Source organism: Genypterus blacodes, unplaced genomic scaffold (assembly GCF_046128005.1).
Source record: "Genypterus blacodes isolate CSIRO-AG114 ecotype Tasmania unplaced genomic scaffold, CSIRO-AGI_Gbla_v1 ptg000005l_1, whole genome shotgun sequence".
Taxonomy (NCBI): domain Eukaryota; kingdom Metazoa; phylum Chordata; class Actinopteri; order Ophidiiformes; family Ophidiidae; genus Genypterus; species Genypterus blacodes.
Window position 1 is genome coordinate 1,600,728 of NW_027466819.1, and position 19,898 is coordinate 1,620,625.

General features: G+C 48.5%; 1 protein-coding gene across 1 annotated transcript in view; it reads left to right on the forward strand.

The window, feature by feature from the left end:
- Positions 1 to 2,954: 2,954 nt before the first annotated feature.
- The window catches only part of LOC142997746 (receptor-type tyrosine-protein phosphatase mu), a 113,034-nt gene continuing 96,090 nt past the window's right edge, over positions 2,955 to 19,898 (forward strand). Inside the window, 1 exon segment of the mRNA XM_076148299.1 lies at positions 2,955 to 3,027. Within this exon segment, the coding sequence (XP_076004414.1) occupies positions 2,955 to 3,027 (73 nt within the window).

The following is a 19,898-nucleotide window of genomic DNA, read 5'->3' on the forward strand; positions in this document are numbered from 1 at the left end:
AATCAAGGCATGGGATAAACACAATGGAATTTAATGACAAAATCGCTGTTGTCTGGCTGCCACACGAGGAGAAGCTTAATAGGAATTTATGGGGAGTGCAGGTTAAGTTCTGTCATTATTCACGCTGAGACTTTGTCACATGGGGAGAAATGACTGTCATTTATTGACAAACACCAATATACTGCCACTTACTGCAGTTACTACAAAATGCTATTTTACTCATCATTCTTAAGTCCCCACAGGGAGAAGTATGGATTGATACAGATTCTGCCCTGATGAAGACGGTTCACTATGTGGCAGTATCACCTCTGGAATAGCTCAGGGTGTTTTTCCAGAAATCTACAATGGTGAGTGGATGGATTGGCTGGCTGCTGTCACTCTTTTGATCCTTGTCCACGTCCATTTTGAATGCACTCCCCCCACCCCACCCATTTCAATCTGTCTAATGTCACAGCTTTTCTCTGTCTTGCTTTGAGGGTGTGATGAAAGAAAGCTTGTTAAAGGTTACAGGGTAAAAAAAAAGAAGAAGAGGAAAATGGCGTCCAAACATACAACATATCACAACTAACTGTTCCATGTTCAGCACTCAGCCAGAGGAGCATATCACCAGGATGGATTTGTCAAACATGACATAGCACTATGTTTACGCACAACCACCCAAACTCCCCAGGGCACGCCCCTCTGTCTCACACACACACACACTCACACACACACTAAGCATTCAGGAGCGCAAACAATGCTGCTATCCATTCATCCGTCTTAGCAAATGGAGGAGTTTACATTCTTACCAATCCCCATGATGGCTTTGCTCCCACAAGCATTCATGCGTTGCTGGCAAACATTATTGTTATCGCAGAGACAATACCTAAACGCCACAAAGGGACGCGTGCCGTTTCTCACACACGTCTCAGCCATTGTCTGTGCATGCATGACAAACAACAACAACAACACGACAACAATAACCCGAGCCGCATCCTCCAACGAGAGGTCGGTTTCAGGCTAAAAGTAGACCAATGTCAGTTTCACTGCATTTTAATTAGTGATGGAAACTGCTGTTACAAGTGAAATCGCCATGTGTATTTACGCCTGCAATAACAACAGCGGGATGACATTGGGCGACTTTGGCATCAGTTTGTTCATCACCCTTGTATTTGATATTGCCCCGAGTAAACTGCAGCTCTGTTTGCCTTTACTCTGTCACAGATGAAGAGTGATTTTTGGGCAAATATTCACATAAATAAAAGAAAGGAATGATTCCTGATACATCAACGCGGGGGGAAATGAACAGGGACGAACTGATGAGGCCGTTTTGAATGTCAGCCACAGCTTCACTTAAACAAGATCAATGCATGAATTTGACCAGAGAGGACATGCAAGGTGAACTCCAACTAGGATTGCGGCAGGTAAAAGTTTGATGTATACATAAGTAAATGAAAACAGACATGTAGTGGCTCAATAGCAGGCAGGGAGAAGGACTCAAAAACCACTCAGGAGTTTATGAGGTAATAAAAAACATCCCCGGGAAAGAGGAGAGGCAGCAACCTCCACACACACACGCACATGCACACACACACACACACACACACACACACACACACACACACCCACGTACACATTTAATAAGAAAAACAACTTTCAACGTGATGTCAAAATATTAGATGGGACACACACACTCATTCTGCTACAGACAGGCAGCTGATTGGCTGATTGGCACCAGCTGTGGAACTCTACTATAATGTTCTGTCCTTATTGTTTTTCCACATCCTTTTTGCATCAGTTTAATAAAAAATACATACAATTCCTTGTGGCGTTTGATATTATGTGGTGAGATGTGTGTGAGTTGTGTGTTTGGTGTCCAGACTGTTGGAGGTCTAGGAGGCACCGGCTCCTGATGAAGTGAACACACCTGATGTAGCTGTAGGAGGGAATAAGCATGGGGGACAAATGGATAACATGATGTTCTGTGCTGCATGAGGACGAAGACGAGGACAGAGAACTACTAGACCTTTACTTTACATTCAAGGAACAGGGACACCAGGTAAGTTCAATCATAATTGTAGGATTGTGCTGAAGTTTAAACAGCAAATTGGCTGATTGTAGATGTAGGGAAATGGTAATTTAGCTTTGAGGTTTGGAATTAGTATGAATACTTTTCAAATGTGTAAATGTAACCCAGGGGTTGTGTTCATGGCCCACATATAAATCATATTTTTGTATGTATTCTTAATGGAGAGTTAGAAAGTTGTAGTTCTATAGTGAAAAATTAAAAACCCAGTGTAAACAAATATTTCATAGTATCAGAGAACCTGACTGATGCATGATGGGTGATGTGTTTATTAGTGCTGGGTATTGGATAGTTTGCTCAGCAGCTTGTGATCTTTTATTTACCTCAGTATCACAGAGCGCTCCACAGGTTTGATGTGGCCTATATATCAGCACACATACAGGAGCCTCAACTCAGCTGGCCGCTATTTCCCCGCAGCTGGCCACAAGCCAAAGCAGTGAGGGAGGAGGAGAAGGAGGAGGAGGAGGAGGAGAAGAAGGACAAGAAAGAGGAGGAGGAGGAGGCGACACGCACACACAAGCGCCCTCTACCGGTCAGAGCGGCGCGCACAGAGCAGCCTGCGCTCCGTGGAGCTGGCGGAGGACTTCACTTCACTTCACGCGTAATTCAGGAATCAGGACTCACTCACGGTCCTCCTGCAAGTCGGCAAAGGAGTAGCAGCGCCGGAACCGAGAACGAGACCCAGACCGAGTCCTCTCTCACCCCGCCAGCAACCCACAGGCAGAGAGGGACGGAGGGCAGGGCGAAACACCCGCACATCACACTTCTGCTCCCCCGAAAAAAGAAGAAGAAGAAGAAAGTGTCGGCGGGGATTCAAGTTGCGGTGAAGACAGAAGAGTTTCCCGGGAGCCCCGCGCCGGGGGGTGAACGCTGAGACGACGCCGCCGACATGGATAAAGTTCTGAATTGCTTGTTCGCCGTCGTGACCCTGCTGCTGTGCGTCCGGGGAGAAGTTTATAAAGGTAAGGAGAGGAGGGGGAAGGAAGGGGTTTACGCGTATGGAACCGTATGTTGAGCCGCATTTCACGCCACAGTCAGCGGGTGCACGGAGGGTCACGGGTGTTTAGATTACGCGTGACAGAGTTTCACCGTATTGTTAAACATCTTTACGGTCTCGTTTCGTTTCTTTACGCGTGTGTCGGTGTCAAAGTGGCGTTCAGGCACAGGTTAAATTGTGGTATTTACGCACACCGGCGGTCACTCGGTTAACGTGTAAACACACACACGTGTCACTTGTGCCGTTTGTCGCCGCGGTGTCGTTGTTCGTCTCCGGTGTGTGTGTGTGTCACCTTTGCTGCCGGTGTGTGAGCGGAGCAGGTGCGCTGTGCGGGCACCGTGCATGCCGTCATTCCATCCGAGATGACCACAACTTCACAAGCGTACGGTGTGTTTGTGTAACTTCATCTACGCACTCTGTCACACACACACGATCTACGAACTCTAAGTGAACTTGTTGTTTTCTCTGACATGTAACGTAAAAGCACAGATCTACGTGTAAAATGGAGAATGTGTGTCACTTACGGTGCGCTGCAAAATCCTCCTTCTCTCTCTCCGGTATTTTGTTACATTTCAACATAAAAGCAAAACGAATTCAACTCGAGTGCTTCATCCTAAATATAATATATCACATTTACATTATTATACTATTCTCTGCTGACAGGCCGTTTTATGAGAGAGATTTTGGTCCTCCGAGTCACGTTTAAATCCCATTAATCTGAATCAATATATTTCCAAAGAAATGCTCATTCTGTTTCTGTTTGTCGAGTGCCCGCGTTCTAACAGTCGTCACATTGAAATATTACAAGTGTTTGTATTGTTTACAACCCTCGTATTTCTATCCACACTGTTTCCTTGTGATTTTGATGAAATTGTCGTGTCGTTGTTTGTTCGAATCTTGCTGCGAACTTTCCTGCAATCCACCTTATTATGGATCTATGCTTTGAAATCCATCCTAACTCAATTAATCCATTCAAAGGTGTGAGGAAAAAGTTTATTTATTCGTGTTGATCGTGTGATAGTGTCTATTTGCAGACTTGTACCTGTGTTAATGGCCCCATAGTTGCCTTAGGGGGTTTGTTTAGACTTGGAAATCAGCACACATTAGCCTATATTCGTGCCAATCGATGCACAGATACCGGCTGTCCAGTCTGATGGTCATTCGTTGCTAATACAGTACAACTCGGTGGTTGAACATCACAGTCGCAGCATTGATTGGCTCCATTTCTGCGTTTCTCCTCCCTCTTCTCTATTTAATATGCCGCCCGCAGTGCTGCGGGGGGCTGCGGGGTTAAGTTGGACTCTGATGTGTGGCTGCACTTAGTTGGACGCTGTGGATGCAACAGACGATGGATGCATTTTTCATGGAGCCTGCTGGGGGCAGCATGGTACACTTCTAATGTGATGCCTCGATGATGAAGTCAAACTGCTCCGACTTGGAAGACCACAAGTCAAGACGCACAGATCAGAATACAAATTCCCACCATGGGAACTCTGGAATTCAGCCTCCCCCCCCCCCCCTCCCTCCATATTTCCATCACAAATCTGCCATAACAATAAATTAAAAATATTTGCATTTGCCAGATTGATCCGTGTTCGTCCCGCTCACACTAAGGGCCTTTTACAAGATAATGGTGTAGCCGAACATTCAGGGACGTGGAGAAGCTGTATTAAAACATTTTATCATAAATGAATACCTAAGTTGCACAGCAGAGTATCAATGCCACGAGTCAATGTTAGTGATTGAGAACTCCGGCCCCGGAGCTCTAAGTATTCCCAGTCCGTTCCTCTGTGAGGTTTATCAATCTGGCCCGCTGGCAAACCTCAGGAATGTGAGATTTATTGGAGTGGGCTGCAGTGCAGGCTCCCAGCGGCGCCCGGGCCGTCGATAAATGGGCTCCTAATTGCTACTAGTGTGTGTGTGTGTGTGTGTGTGTGTGTGTGTGTGTGTGTGTGTGTGTGTGTGTGTGTGTGTGTGTGTGTGTGTGTGTGTGTGTGTGTGTGTGTGTGTGTGTGTGTGTGTGTGTGTGTGTGTGTGTGTGTGTGTGTGTGTGTGTGTGTGTGTGTAAATATGTAAACCAGGAAGCAATCAATTGGATGTGTTTTACTCTCTCCGGCTAGGTGACGGATTAGCCAGGCACACACACACATGTTCGGGGGAGGTAGAGGCTAAACATGAGAGCGCCAGGTAGCATTTATTATGGAGAGTATATGTGCTAACGGCTGGCGTGGTAATTAGATCAGCGAGGTAACCGGAGCAGCGGCCTGCCTCACCATTCACAGTATCGTCATCCTGCAGCCTTCACCTTCCATCACAGACAGGGAAGCCCCTTCTTCTGAGGAATCTTAACAAACAAACACAAACAAACAAACAAACAAACAAACAAACAAACACCAGGCCTCCTTGAGCAGGATGGAGCTGTATCTGTTTGATCTGCGTCCTCTGCCAGCTTGTTTATGTACCTGCGTATTTGTTCTCGGTGGCGTGCTGGAGATGAACGGCTCTTTTGATTCTTTGTTTCCCTCCTCTCCCTCCTGGATTCACGATGCCCACTGGCTGCTCTAAGTTCAGAGACAAAGCAAAAACAACACTATAAATCACTTGTTGTGTATGGCCGGCACTTGTGTGTTTTTTTTTTTCCTTCCCTACATTATGAGGACATCTTTTTTCTCGAAGGCCGGGCCTTTGATATCTCTACTCTGTCTTTTGACCGAGCACATTAAATTCCAGGTGGCTGCGTGCTTTGTTATGTTTACCACCTTTTCCAGCAGCCCATAAAACCTGCCTTGTTTCCTGATGGAGCTTTGGCCCGTGTGTGTGTGTGTGTGTGATGCCCATACTGGTGTGTGTGTGTATGTGTGTGTATGCCATTGCACTTTGTCATTGCGGAGTGACTGCAGCTGATAGCGTCCTGGTTGACCGATCCTGATTGCCATCCAAGCTGTGACTAAGGAGTAAAACAACACGCTGTCTGCTGGGGAAGATAAACAGCACTTCATTTGAAGTCTGGCAATAATTTAGACGGCTTCTCATTCATGAAATATTTCTTCTTCCCCCCCCCCACCCCCACCCTCAAGCTGACTCAGAATTAATGGAGACTTTTTCCATAAAGGTGTCCTGATGGGTGGCAGCTCTCTTTGTTTGAGCCAGTGGAGAATGAAATTAAATATGCATGTGATTTTTTTTTTTCCCCTTTCTCTTACTTATTTTTGAAGATAGCTTCAACCATGTTGGTGGTGTGTGTGTGTGTGGGGGGGGGGGGGGGTCTCCTTGGTGATTGATGATAATACAAAGCACAAAGTAAGTAAAGAAGTAAGCAAGCAAGCGCCCACACTCCTCTGCAACTCTGCTTTCAGACACTTTATCCGGATGCTAATGAAGGTGGTGGAAACACACATTTACTGAAACTCTGTGGGATGAGTCTGAAAACGACGCGTTCAAACACTCTGCTGCACTTTACTTCAGTCCCGCTGATCTACACACAATAGGTGTCAACGATGAAGATCTCTCCATAGATAGCCGGCCAATCGTTTCGGTCAGACGTCCGCTCTGATGTCTTTCTCTCTCCTTGACTGCAGCGCTGAGGTTGAGCTTTTGTTAGTGTTTTGATTTGTTTATCCACAGTCGTTTCCATTACTGTGTCAGGTTCTAGTTTCTCCTTTCACCTGTCACGCGTCCATTGTAGGGCAATTGCAGCTGCTCAAACACTGATGACACAATAGCATCTCATGGTGTCATATTTCCAGACCAGGTGTGTGTGTAGACTCATCATCAGCAGTAGATCAGTCAGGGTTTTGCTGTCAGTCCATCAGAATCAAACATCATGATCCTCCTTCTGCAGGGAGGAATCCATCACATCAGGACCAGAGATCTCAAGTTTGGCATTTGCATGAATTTGAATACAACACAATGTTGCACAGATGCGATGCAACATGCTGTTTGAGTTAAGGGCACAAAATGACACACGCCTCGGCCCCTTTTCATCAAATTTAGCATTTCTTCCCCTAGACTGGTGCCACAGGGCATTCTGGGAACTGCAGGAAATCACTTACTGAAGTGCTATATCTTTACCACTTCAGTTAGCGGCTCCCTGCAGCGAGGCGCGGCACAAAAGTAAACACTTCATCACAAAATGACTTCTGAGACGCATCGAACGCCGCAAGATTGATGATACCTAGCAGTTGCTTGAGTAACCAAGAGTGGATGTTTCCATTATTTTGGACGGCAAACGGCGCAGCTAGTTAGGAGATTGAGTCAGACGTGACTCTGTCCTGTTCCACGATTTAAACACGATATACAGTCCGTGTCACCGCCGCAATTTGCAAATCAGACTTTAAATGGGATGCAGGCTGACAGGGCCGTTTAGTTATACAACTGGCGCAGAACTGGTGAAGTGTTTAGGTGTTTACATCAGGATCTGTCACTTCATGCAGGATGATTTCTGTAGAAACGCTTTCAGGTAATTTTTGTGGGGTTTGTTTTTTTGTGTGTAATAAATAGAATTTGGAGTGTTTACTGTTCCTCCCCCAAGGCCAAACAAGCCCAGACACAAACCGTCCTCTTCCACTAATATAATGGCCTATAAAGGACAATAATAGGACTTAATTGCTTGTATTTGTCAGGAGAAACAGTGTTTATTAAACTTGAGCCAGACCATATTTAACCTATTTATAGCCAGTTGTTGAGATTGGAGTTTTATGGAGAAAGAAATCATTAGAACTTTCCTGTTTGCCCCTGGACCTGGATCTGGACTTAATGGATTCTACACACGACCTTTCCACTACGTTTCATCAAAATCGATCCAAAACATTTCACCCTGATGCAGGTGAAAGCATCAGCGCATTGTTGCAGGTGACTAATACACACCAATGAGGTCAGTGTTACGTGTGTGTGTGAAGAGAGAAGAGTGTTGACCTGTCACAAGCAGTCCCAATCCTAAAAACGGGAGTGATTGAAGAACGTGGGGTGGAGCCGTCAGCCTGCTGTCCCACACTGCCACTTCACATTCAGTCATCAGCTGTTGATCTGAGTGAATTTTTTTATTTACATTCTTGAGAGGCAGTAATAGTTTGAAGTTCCTCCTCGCAGCGGTGGCAGCGGCGTTATCTGGGAAGCGCTGCACAGGAATGGTAATTGGCCCTGAGATGTGGCTGTGTGTAGGATGCTGGACAAACAGAGATGCTCTAATTATACACAGCGCCTTCTTCAAATGAAGAGGATAAAAGCTAATGAATCGCACACAGGCCAGCACAGGGGCGGCCTAATGAATAGAGAGCGAGAGACGGAGAGGGAAGTGTTTGTGCGAGGGGAGAGAATGAGTCTGTGTGTGTGTTAGCCATGCTCCGACAGTTCTGTGATCTCATCACCCAAAAAAAAACACACTCGCACACACTCGCGCACACTCACACACACACGCACAGCAGACAAACAACAACTTACTATGCAGCGGATCATGTTTACACAAGTCTGCATTAATGGTCGGTGGCTCTGTGAGTCCAGCGCGGGAACATTTCTCTAATTAATGCTCCAAGGGTCTCAATTGTTGTTGATGGTGACGAGGAGGAGGAGGAGGGGAAGTGTTCAGAACCAGGATGTTTGCCCTCTCTCCACACACACACACACACACACTCACACTGCCTTCTATTCTAGGAATCTAACTTAAGTCAGATTTACTCTCCTCCCAGTGTTTTAGCATCTGAACAGCTAAATGCAACACCTGAAGTCAACCTGCTATAGGCTTTTGTGGCTGTAGGGGGCGCTGTGCAGAGTAACGGGGACAACGTGCGAACATTTACGGCTTGTGGGGATTTGGGTTCAAGTGGGCATCCTAGCTCGTCTCCTGCCTGAAAGTGGCCTCCTTCATTTGGACTTGTGTTGGCGTGACCGAGTCTTTTAAAGAAGCCCAAAAAAGGCGCCGGCACCGCAGGCGTATAGGTGCTGGCAGCGGGGGTTTCACCTTGTCTCTTGTTATTTATTAGGCTTCTGTCAAAGCTCAGGCAGCAGGCAGGTGTACACACACACACACACACCCTTCCCCCTCCCCCGCCCCCTCTCCCAGGCCTTAGGAGTATAACCAGGGGCGAAACTCTCCATTACTGTCAGTCTGAATCTGTCGGCGTCACATTAGGGAGCGTCACGCGGTCATTAATGCATCAGGCCTGTTTGAGTGCCAGTTATTTGCATTGGCTTTTACAGAGTGTGTGCGCGCCTGTGTGTGTTTGCCCTTGTGTTAAAAGCTGCCTAGACGGAACCTATTGACCATTTAACTATTCAATAAAGGAGCGATCCCCGAGGATGAATTAGGACACAGGGGCCTGTTTGAATAATGGATCTGCACAAGGATAAGCATTAACAAACATACACACACGCCTTTGAACACCACTATGATCATCATTACTGTTGTTATTATGATGCCTAAACCAGTTTGTTAATGCCGAGACGGCCCTGTGCTAATGGTAGAGCACACACTACCCAGGGTGGTCGCCGTGGAGACGTCACGGTCGGCTGGCGGAGGGAGGATGAAAGCGGGCTAGGAGGGATGTTAGGAGGGAGGATATGCTGTTGTCTCCTTTGCTCAGCATTTCAGGAAAGGAGGATGATGATGGTGCACGAGACCCCCGGGGACCATGAACCCCCAGAGGACTAAAACTGATCTGATGAGATGTTACAGCGCCATTTCCCTCCATGTCAATCAGCTTTAGGAACGTTTGCTTCCTTTCTGGAGTCATATGTCATCAGTGTTTCCTTCCTAACAACCGTAGTTATTCAGTCCCTAGTTACTGGTTTCACCATTAGTGGGCGCCACTGAGGTCGTCTCGCTTTGTAATTCGTGCCTTGTTTTCGCTAAATGGTTTTGCCTCATCTTGGATGGACACACACACACACACACACACACACACACACACACACACACACACACACACAGCTGCAGGGGCTTATATTAAAGACCGAGCAAACACCAAACAATAACTGGGAAAGATGACGCTTGGCTCCCAGCTCGACTCGCTTCACCCTGTAATCAGAGTTTGCTCGTGCCAAAGAAATTACAGGGCGAGCGAGTCATCGGGCCCTGTGAGCGCCAAACGGAAACAAAGTTAAACACACACACACACACACACACACACACACACACACACACACACACACACAGGGAAATGTGACAGGTTGACTGTAATGATAGTACTGTAGAGCGGCGACCAGGAGGAAGACGAGCCGCTGCTGTTTAACGTGGAAAAGCCTCCAGCGTTACATTTAATCACTGGGAATTAAGAGCCGCACATGTAAATGAACACATTTATACACTGAACTCATACAATAAATGGTGAAACCTGCTGTTTATTGCCTCAGCATCACACCAGAACGTCAGATATTAAAGATTAGGGCGGGATACGTCACATAGACTCGTTTGCTTGCCCACGTTTGGTCATAAATTTAACTTCAATGAATTTCAAAGCAGCCTGCGTCCCCGTCTGGTGTCTCCTCTGAACTGTGACGTCCTCAAACGCTGCTGCTGAAGCTTTGGAGCACATGTGCAACACGGTGGACACACACACATGCAGAGCAGAAGTTAAGACCGCCTCCCCCCTCCCTCCGGTTTGCCTGCACCACCCACATCTGCATGCACAAACACTCCCTAACATGCTTCAAACCTGCACCCGAGGCCAGTTTACCCCGGGGCCTCACTTAAAGACGCTTCCGACCCAAACAAACGCGTCTCATCCGTCTGCTTTCTTTCAGCACTTAGTTTGTGTAATGACTGACACAAATTGCTGCTGTTCCATTTTGTTCGGCGCTCGCTGCACTTAACCCTGTCAGACTCTTCGCTGGAGTCAAAAACCAGCCACATCTGCCTCAAACTTCTCGCCCTCGTTAACATCTGGACTCATTTGAATAAAGGGATTTTAATGAACCAATCTGCGTCGTCCAGCTAAACTTGTGCAGACGGCGAGTCCAGATCTGCTCGACTTCCTGCTGCACCTCAGATCAGAGTTTCTCTCCGGAGCAAACAGCCGGGAAAACTTTATTTACTTATATATTTATTTTTAGACGTGCAAAATTAGGTCGGGTGAGGGATTCATAAAGCTGGTGTGTGTGTATGTGTGTGTGTATGTGTGTGTGTGTGTGTGTGTATATAAGTAAATATTCCATAAATTACCCCGGCGGCCTCCTCCTCCCTGAGCCGGTCCCTGGACGGGCCCGTGTGGCTCGGCGGCCTTATTTAGTCACCGGCAGAGTGGAGGTGGCATCAAACAGCGGAGATCAGGAGAGCAGCGGCCCGGTGAAGGAGGCGGCGGCTCAGCGGCAGAGTTCACACCATGAATAATTCACTCCCAGGAGCCCCTGGGTTTTTTTGTGCCAGGAGACTAATATTCAGCAGCACCTGCATGTTTGATAACCTGCCCGTCCAACTCTCTCTCTCTCTCTCTCTCTCTCTCTCTCTCTCTCTCTCTCTCTCTCTCTCTCTCTCTCTCTCTCTCTCTCTCTCTCTCTCTGGGGGGGGAAGAATCCTCGCCCCCATCATCGTGCCAGCTGTGTATTCTCTCCAAACTGTCAGAGTGGGTCGGTGCTGCAGTGTTGGCACGACGACTGCTGTTAGGGGAAAGTTTGAGGATGTCGTCGCCGTCGCTGCGCACATACACACACACACACACACACATACATACACACACTCCTGTTAATCACCTGCAAAGCTGCACGAGTTTTCAAACACGTGCATGGTGTTTTCTGTCAGGGTTTGTCGGGGGAATTGTTTGCCGTGAGCCCGCTGGCAGTCGGGTGTCATATTATGCCGCTCTGTTGGCGTGTTGGCGTCGCCGGCGTGATTTTTGGGTTTGATTGAATTTTGACATCACCGCACTCAATGTACTCCTACCCCTCCTACTCCCCCCCCTCCGCCCCCCCTCCCCCACCTCCTCATTCAATCTCATTCTCTGTGCGTTTCATCACTCAGCCTTCATTTCTATAATTATCTGAACAAAAGGCGCTCATGAATGCACAAAGTCACAATAAGTGCCGACAGATCGACCGCGTCCAATGGTGAGCGTGTGGGCCCACGTGCACGCGCAGAAACCCACTGTCGTCCGTGCGGGCGGCCATACTTCTGCCCGTGCATATATTAAAGCGTTTGGCGTGTCTGCTAGCGGAGCCGTCTCGGTCCTTATTATCTGTGACAGAAGGCGGCAGGCAGCAGCACAAACATCTTAATGGAACCTGGGCCCCGGCTAATTGGTGACACGGCGGCGCCGGGGGAGAGGCAGGGGCCGAGACTGGCAGGGCGAGAGGGGAGAGGACAGAGGGTCCGGCCCTCACGCCGACCATTAAGCCCCATCATGTTCATCATCCTCTCTCTGATGCTTCTGCTCTGTTTCTCTATAATTGTCTGGTCGCTGTTGCATATTTAAGCAAACCAAACCAAGCGGAGTTGCAATTGGTACCAAACACGTCTTCATGTTAGACTGGATGAGCTGAGCCTGCCTGGCCCCGGGCTGACCCCTGACCCCTGACCCCCCTCGGCCTTCACAGAGGAAGACAGCGCTGCTCCCCCTCTCCCTCCCCCCCTCGAGGTCCACCACAACTCCAGGGTTCGCTCCGTGACCTTTTGCTCTTCAGTGGGAGGAGCGACGGGCAGCCGGCCTCGATCTGTCACGCCGCCGGCCGTGTTTATGCGCAGAGTATTTGGATAACAGCAGATTAGGGAGGAGCCGTTTGCTGCAGAATGTCAGAATCACCTAAAAACTGCTGTATTTGACCATATGGTCGGCATTCCATCATCTTTAAAGACTTGATGCGATTGCCTGATAAATCCTGGGACTACAAGGTGTCGGAATCTCCGTCTGGCTCCTTCGCGAGGCCTCATCCGTCCCGCCGGATCGGGATGAAAGATGTCGGTGGGCCGTCTGCCTTGTTTTCAGACCCCCAGCATGTGTAATGACCTGATCAAACATCTCCCTGCACACATCAGCTGTCAGACATCACAACAAATCACATTTCCACCCCTCCGCCTCGCTCGCCCTCCCCCCTCTCAACTCGGTGACAGATCTATCCCGACGCCTGTGATCCGGCTATCCGAGACTACATGGGAAGATCAAAGACGGCGAAAAAAGCATTTTCATAAGAGATTATGTATGAGTTGTAATTAATGCTGCGCAGTGACAACAAAAAAAAGTGTTTTTTCCGATTTTTTTTTTCTCCCCCCAGCTTCATGAGGCTGGAAGATGAAACGGCGGCAGTGTGAGGTGTGAGGCAGCGTGTGTGTAACCAGGTCTGAGCTTTAGTGTCACGTTCTTAATTGAAGAAATCCCCAAAGAGCGTCCGGCTTTTTCCAGCAGCTCCCGACTCCAGAAAGACAGATTAGGACCAGACTTATTAATTTCTGTTAATGCATTCGTGCACATTCATTTTCGGCAGGATAATTACGTGTTTTACTTTGATGGTTGGCCTCTTAATTGCTCGTGTGCGTGTGTGTGTGCGCGACTTTCCCAAACTCCCCCCGTCACATCTATACACATTAAGGTTCCTTCAATGTGCAAATCTGCCTGAAAAATATACGTGTATTTGTTGCCTCTGCCGCTCATCCCGTTATCCCACATTGGGAATGATTGTGAAGATGCATCAACCCGAAAAAAAGGTTCAGATAAATCTTTCATAAACATCTGTGCCACTGTGGTTGTAGGCAGTCTGAGGGTCAGCGAGGGGTCACGCTGTTCTGTGAGCTTGTGCGGGAATCTCACCTGGAATTCTGGGGTTTTAAATACAATAAATGAATTTTCTTCCTAATGATTCCGAGGCGGAAGTTTTCATCTTTGCATACTTGTGAAAAGCTGCTATTTTCAGAAATTAAATGGGACGCCCTTGGATGTCCCACCTTATCTGAGACGACTCCACACACACACACACACAGAGAGAGAGAGAGAGAGAGAGAGAGAGAGAGAGAGAGAGAGAGAGAGAGAGAGAGAGAGAGAGAGAGAGAGAGAGAGAGAGAGAGAGAGAGAGAGAGAGAGAGAGAGAGAGAGAGAGAGAGAGAGAGAGAGAGAGAGAGAGAGAGAGAGAGAGAAGCAGTCAGTGCTGAAGCGGTGGCGGCTTATCCTGGCGGAGGCGGAGCTGACATTTACTCTGAAAATTCACCTTTTGGATTCCGCCTCTGGATTTACGATATCGCTCTTATCCAGATTCCATCAGCGTTGTTTCATTACTGTCGTGCTCTGGCGCAGCGTTCAGCCCCTCGGAGCTCAGATGAACTTGTCTGAATAGTTTCTGGCCTCGCCTTGTGTCTTTAACACGACGATCTGCTGTATGACCACAGCACGTGGCGTTCAGACGTGTGTGTGTGTGTGTGTGTGTGTGTTAGGTTTGCATAAGGCGCTCTTGCTCGGATGTTACGCCGGATGCCAGGCTGCGGCGGCGAAACATTCAAACGCTGCTTAATTAACGTTTCGTCCGAGTTGCTCCAATTCTGTCAATCCCCCCCGCTATCCCAGGAGGAATATCCTCCCTCTGCCCGTTAATAAGTTTTTAACATCTTTTTCAATTTACTTGGGAATAGGTGCAGATTAGTTTAACATCTTTAATACATCTACACCTCCGCTCTCCCAGGGAAAGCAGGAGTCAATAGCAGCTGTCTTGGCTCGTCTTCTGAAGGGGATTTTCTTAACCGCCGATCTCGTCAAATTCCCCGCTCCCCCTTATTTGTGCTCTGGAATCAAAAGCACTCAGGAGCGAGCGGCGCGCTAACATATCAGGCGGCGCTAAGTGGCTGCCGGATCAGAGAAAATAACAGCCCTTCTTTTCCCATTTACATAGACGGAGGCCTGGCAGCTTATTTGTTGCGATGTCGGAGCCGTTCACCTGACATAACTCTGGGGTGCTTATTCCTTGAAATGAGTGTCGTGTAAGAAAGCTCCCAGCTGGAGCCGGAGCGGAGCGGCATTCCGCCCCGGTGGGCCGACGCCGTGTTAAGGCGGCCTAATATCTGCCGGCACACTCGCTGTAATGAGGGAAACAGTGGAAACCGCAGATCATTCCTCCAAACACACACGCTCTATTAGACAGATGACATTTTCTCGTCGCCCGGTGTGAGCTCTTTGGCCAAACAAGCGATTCTCACCGCCGATCAACCGCCGTCTGCAGGTAACGGGATCAATTAAATGTTTAAAAAAGTTTAAAAGTACAAACACCAGCTCCTAATTAACAAGTTAACAGGTGACACAAAGCTTTTCAGCAATAATAAGATTGTGTTTTTCTTCGTGTGTGCGGGAGGGAAATGAGCACTAGCGAGCTCCATGAGCCACGACGGATCAGATTATGATTCAGGCTCTCTGTGTTGTTGTTTTGGTTGATGAAATAGGGAAATTTGAGTAGTTTGAGAATTCATCCATCACTGCGGCCTGTGGACTGAAAGGTCAGACGCCTGACCTTTCATCCAGACCGCTCAATCTGCAGAGATACAAACGACGGCAGGAGAACACCACGCCCATCAACAGCGTGGCGATGGCGGCATTCACTTCCCTGCGTCTGGCAGTGAAACATATAGGCTGTGTGAGCTCCTGAGGCTAGTGTGTGAGCACAGCCAGGCCCTGCACGGTGGTGCTGCCCGGAGGAGCTTGAGGACGTGGGTTGGTGGGGGGGCGGGGCCTCTGGAGGCGAGACAGATCAGTGCAGACAGGGAACACTCGGGAGAGCGACACCTCGTCCAAGGCGCCTGCTGCCATTTACCAGCAAACCCCCCACAAACCCCCAACACCCAGCTGACATTTGTGCTCAGCGTCTCTCCTCCGACTCCTCGCCCACACTTCAGTGCTGGAAAGTGGATTTCCTCTCTGATGTGCGTGACCGTCTTACTTTATGGCGCTGAACACATCCGCTCCTATACTTTTCTTACGAGTGTAAACGAAGGACTTAACAACAGGAACCAGGAATTTGAATGCAGGAATTTGAATGCAGGAGCTTGCCTTGTTCCTGTTGCACAATCAGTACTTTTCCCCTCAGCTTCACCCCTCCGTCACCCGTGGTTACGCTGCCTCACAGTGGACGCCTTTCACTCGTCCTTCAGCCTCAAGCCTCAGGAAGCCGCCGCCCCGCTCCCTCCCCGAAGCCGGGCCAGGTGTGTTCCTCTGAGGCACATCTGCAGCACCCAGTGTTTGACACTGTAAGAAAAGCAGACAAACTCCTCCTCCTCTTCCTCCTTTTCCTCCTCCTCTTCCTCACCCTCTGAATCCACCCCGCACGAGGGTCGAGTCCAAAACAGCGGCTCCTTTCCTCTGTCAAAACAAGGGGGTTTTGTCAGGCGTGGGGGCGGGGTGTGTGTGTGTGTGTGTGTGTGTGTGTGTGTGTGTGTGTTGCATCCCTCTCAGTCTCTGCCAACGGAAGTGCTATTACTCCCTGCCAGTGCCCCCGGGGAAAGAAAAGAATCCCCAATATGCATATTATTGTAATAGCAGCCGGCGGTGAGCGTGGAGTTAGTGGGCATGATGGCATAATGAATGCGGCGCCTTGTAGGTTCCTCCATGAAGCTGCTTTGCCTCCTGGATGAATAATTCATGGAAGCCCAGAGGCCATAAATCAGCCGGGCAAAAACTAAGAAAATTAGCTACCAATTAGTGTTTATTTATGGGGATGGGGCTTTTTTTGGTAACCTTCAATCTTTAATATCCGAAATATATATATGTATGTATAAATGTATAAATATATATATGTGTGTATAAATGTATAAATATATATATGTATGTATAAATGTATATATATATATATGCATAAAGTAAAGTTATGGTAACACCTTTGACCTTGGGAATACAACTGAGCAGAGGGGGGGTTTCACAGATCAGGCAGCGGTTGATGGGGGGGTGTTAGTGACCCTCTGGTGCCCGGTTTGTGCCCCCCCCCCCCACAGACAGGACGCATCAGTCGCCCTCTCACAGCAGATTGATTTCATCTCCAGGGCAGCAGAGGATGCAGAGGGACTTTTTCTTTGACTGACTGGATGCGATGTGAGCTTTGGCGCTCTCCTTGAAGCGTGGAAGCCCCCCCTTCCCCCCCTCCCTGCCTAGCCCCCCCAAACACCACCCCACCACCACGACCGCCTCCAGCACGCCTTGGCAGCCTGCCCGCACATCGGCAGTCGTTAGTTGTCACCGGACGCAATGTGCCACGTCTCCTCTGATTCGCCAGGACGCTGCTGCTGGACCGCGCTGATCCTGGGTGAAGAGGAAGAGGAAGTCCTCAGTGTGCATGAATGGAGCCTGAGCGGTAAAAAGGCCACTGAGCTCACACCAGTCAGAGTCTCGCCTGCCCTGCTGCGTAAGGCCTGAATCTCTGCCCCACTCTCCTCGCTCCTTTCAAAGGCACAAACGATCTTTTGCCGAATTCCCAATTTCTCATTTCTGCCTTTGTCTGAAAAAAGAGACTTTCCTTCCAGTTTGTGAAACACCTGATGTTTGAAAACTCTATCTCGTCTGTTCCTCAAGGTCAGCGAGAGGAGGCGATATCTCTCTAGCCAATTCACTGACAGACAAACAGACTTATATCTCGGGTTTTTAAAAAGAATCAGACGAGCTGTCGACTGGAGGATAATGGGAGGGGGAGCGAGCTCAGCCGGAGATCGGTGAGGATAACTCAGACGTTCTCGCTCTCCTTGTCTTCCTTTTGTAAAGCTTTGATTGCGAGGAAATATGCTGCTGTGGATGTCTCGTCTAAAGCGCTTTTCACGAGCTCCACATGTAGAGTCTGGGCGCCGCAACCAGCCAGACATTGTGTCGGCCAAGAGATAAGGCAGGCCAGGTGACACACACACACACACACACACATATGAGGGATGAGGTCTCTAATTGTTTTCATTATCGGAGGATCTCTCAAGTATTGTATTGATTCTTTGGTTCATCATTTTAGACTGAAAGTGTGGAAACATTGACAGAAACCCTAAAGCTTGTTTGTGTGTAACACTTAAGGTCGCTCAGAGTGACAAATCTGCAGCTCGCCGTAGCGTTTAGTGGCCTATTGTTCATTGTTTTGGCTTTACGGCTGCATGTTTACTGCCTGGTTGAGTCTCAGATGATCTCATCTATCACGGAGGCCGTAGATGGCAGCCGTTTCCTTTTTAAAAGCCGTGATTAACTGACTTTACGCTTCCTGCTGCCCAGCGCCAAACAACAGAAATAAACACTTTACATCCTTTTATATGGGATTGTTCTGATGCCAAGCTATGTCGTCCACCAACCAACTGCTGCAGCACTGAGCCACCTTAGCCTGTCGCTCCTCTCTGCCTGTGATGAAGATATTTGTAGTTTAATTTGAGTTTTAGTTCAGTTGTCGACTCTTTCCAGCGTCTCTTCCACGCTGATATGTGTCTGTCACGAGTCCGGCGTCTCCCGTGCTATCATGGCGTCTCCTGAGAGTCCAGAGAGGACGGCACTTGTCACAAGCTATTGTGTTCCGTCCCCTCAGTCTGATGTCTAAGTGCCGGTGTTGTGTCTCAGCCAGTAATTAGCCGTGGCCCTACGGCCCCGGTGACGCAATTATAGCTGCTCTCTCCCCCCACCCCACACACACACACACACACACCCCGGCAGCACCAGGAGCGAATGAACTGCAGGTTAATGAAATGCGTGTGTGTGAAATGGAAGACGCCTCTTGAAAAGTTTCACACATCTAACTCATTAAGATCGGAGGCTGCAGGCACAAACCTCCCAAATGACTCAGGACCACGTTTACAGCTTAGTTTGCAACTTCTCACCTTAATCATTAGAAAATGAAAGCTGGTGAATGTCAAACTCAAGCACCGCCTGTTAATTTTATGCGCAGGATGGATAATACATTTATGAGTGTAACTTCTCACAATACAGCTGAATCCTCACATTTGGCTTTTAAGCGTCTGAATTGGTTTGCAGCGTTCCCTCGTTCTCATCGCATCCCGATTCGTCACGTGGACGCGTCGGGAAGTTTGCCAACGCTCAATCTGTCGGATGAGTTTATCCGACTTGCTTGCAGCTTGTTTGTGTCGGCGGTTTCTCCCTTGCAGCCGAGCGTTAGTTAAAAAAGTTTCCAGTGTTTGAGCTTCACAGGATCCGTGTTTGTTTTTTTTGGGAATGAGCGGTGCTTTAATTGATGTCGATGCAAATCCCGCAGCCGCGTTTCTTTCCCGCGCTACAGACGGTGCAGTGTTCCTTGTTGACTGTTTACTGCAACAGCTGGCTTGTTTTTGCGTAAATACCTTCCGCGTCCTCGGCGGTGTTTCTTTCTGCACATATGGCGGTGGGTAGCCTCAACGAGAACAGGAGAATAACTTCATGTTTTCACTCATTATGATCGCCACCACCGCCATCTACTGGTGAGGGTCGCACAGCGGCAGCAGTGTTGCACGCTTTCTGCAAACAGACAGATGTTTCCAATTTACATTTCCAATTTTTCTTTTGCCAACACCTGTTGTTGTTTTTGTTGTTGTTGTTGTTTTCATATCCGCTTACAAATTAAGGAGACGTGCAAGTTGTTTTTCGCTCGGTGCCGTCTTTGAAGCCGACGCCCTGCGGTCCTGGTCAATTTTTCACGATCCCCGAAGCTTCTGAGGGAGACCACAGGGCACACACACACACACACACACACCTCCCTCTCTCTCTCTCTCTCTCTCTCCCTCTCTTGCCTGGAGGTGCTTAGGTGTGTTTTGCGCTTCAGTTCGATTGGATGAACTTTGTGGTGAAATTCCATCAAAGCAGCCATTTTCTTCCACCACTCCAGATATTCTGTGTTTGATGTGAACTTTATAGGACGGAACGTGACACAGGAACGCCACAGATAAGCGCGGCGGCGGCGGCGGCGGCAGCAGGATCTGACTGTTTCCTCCACATTAAA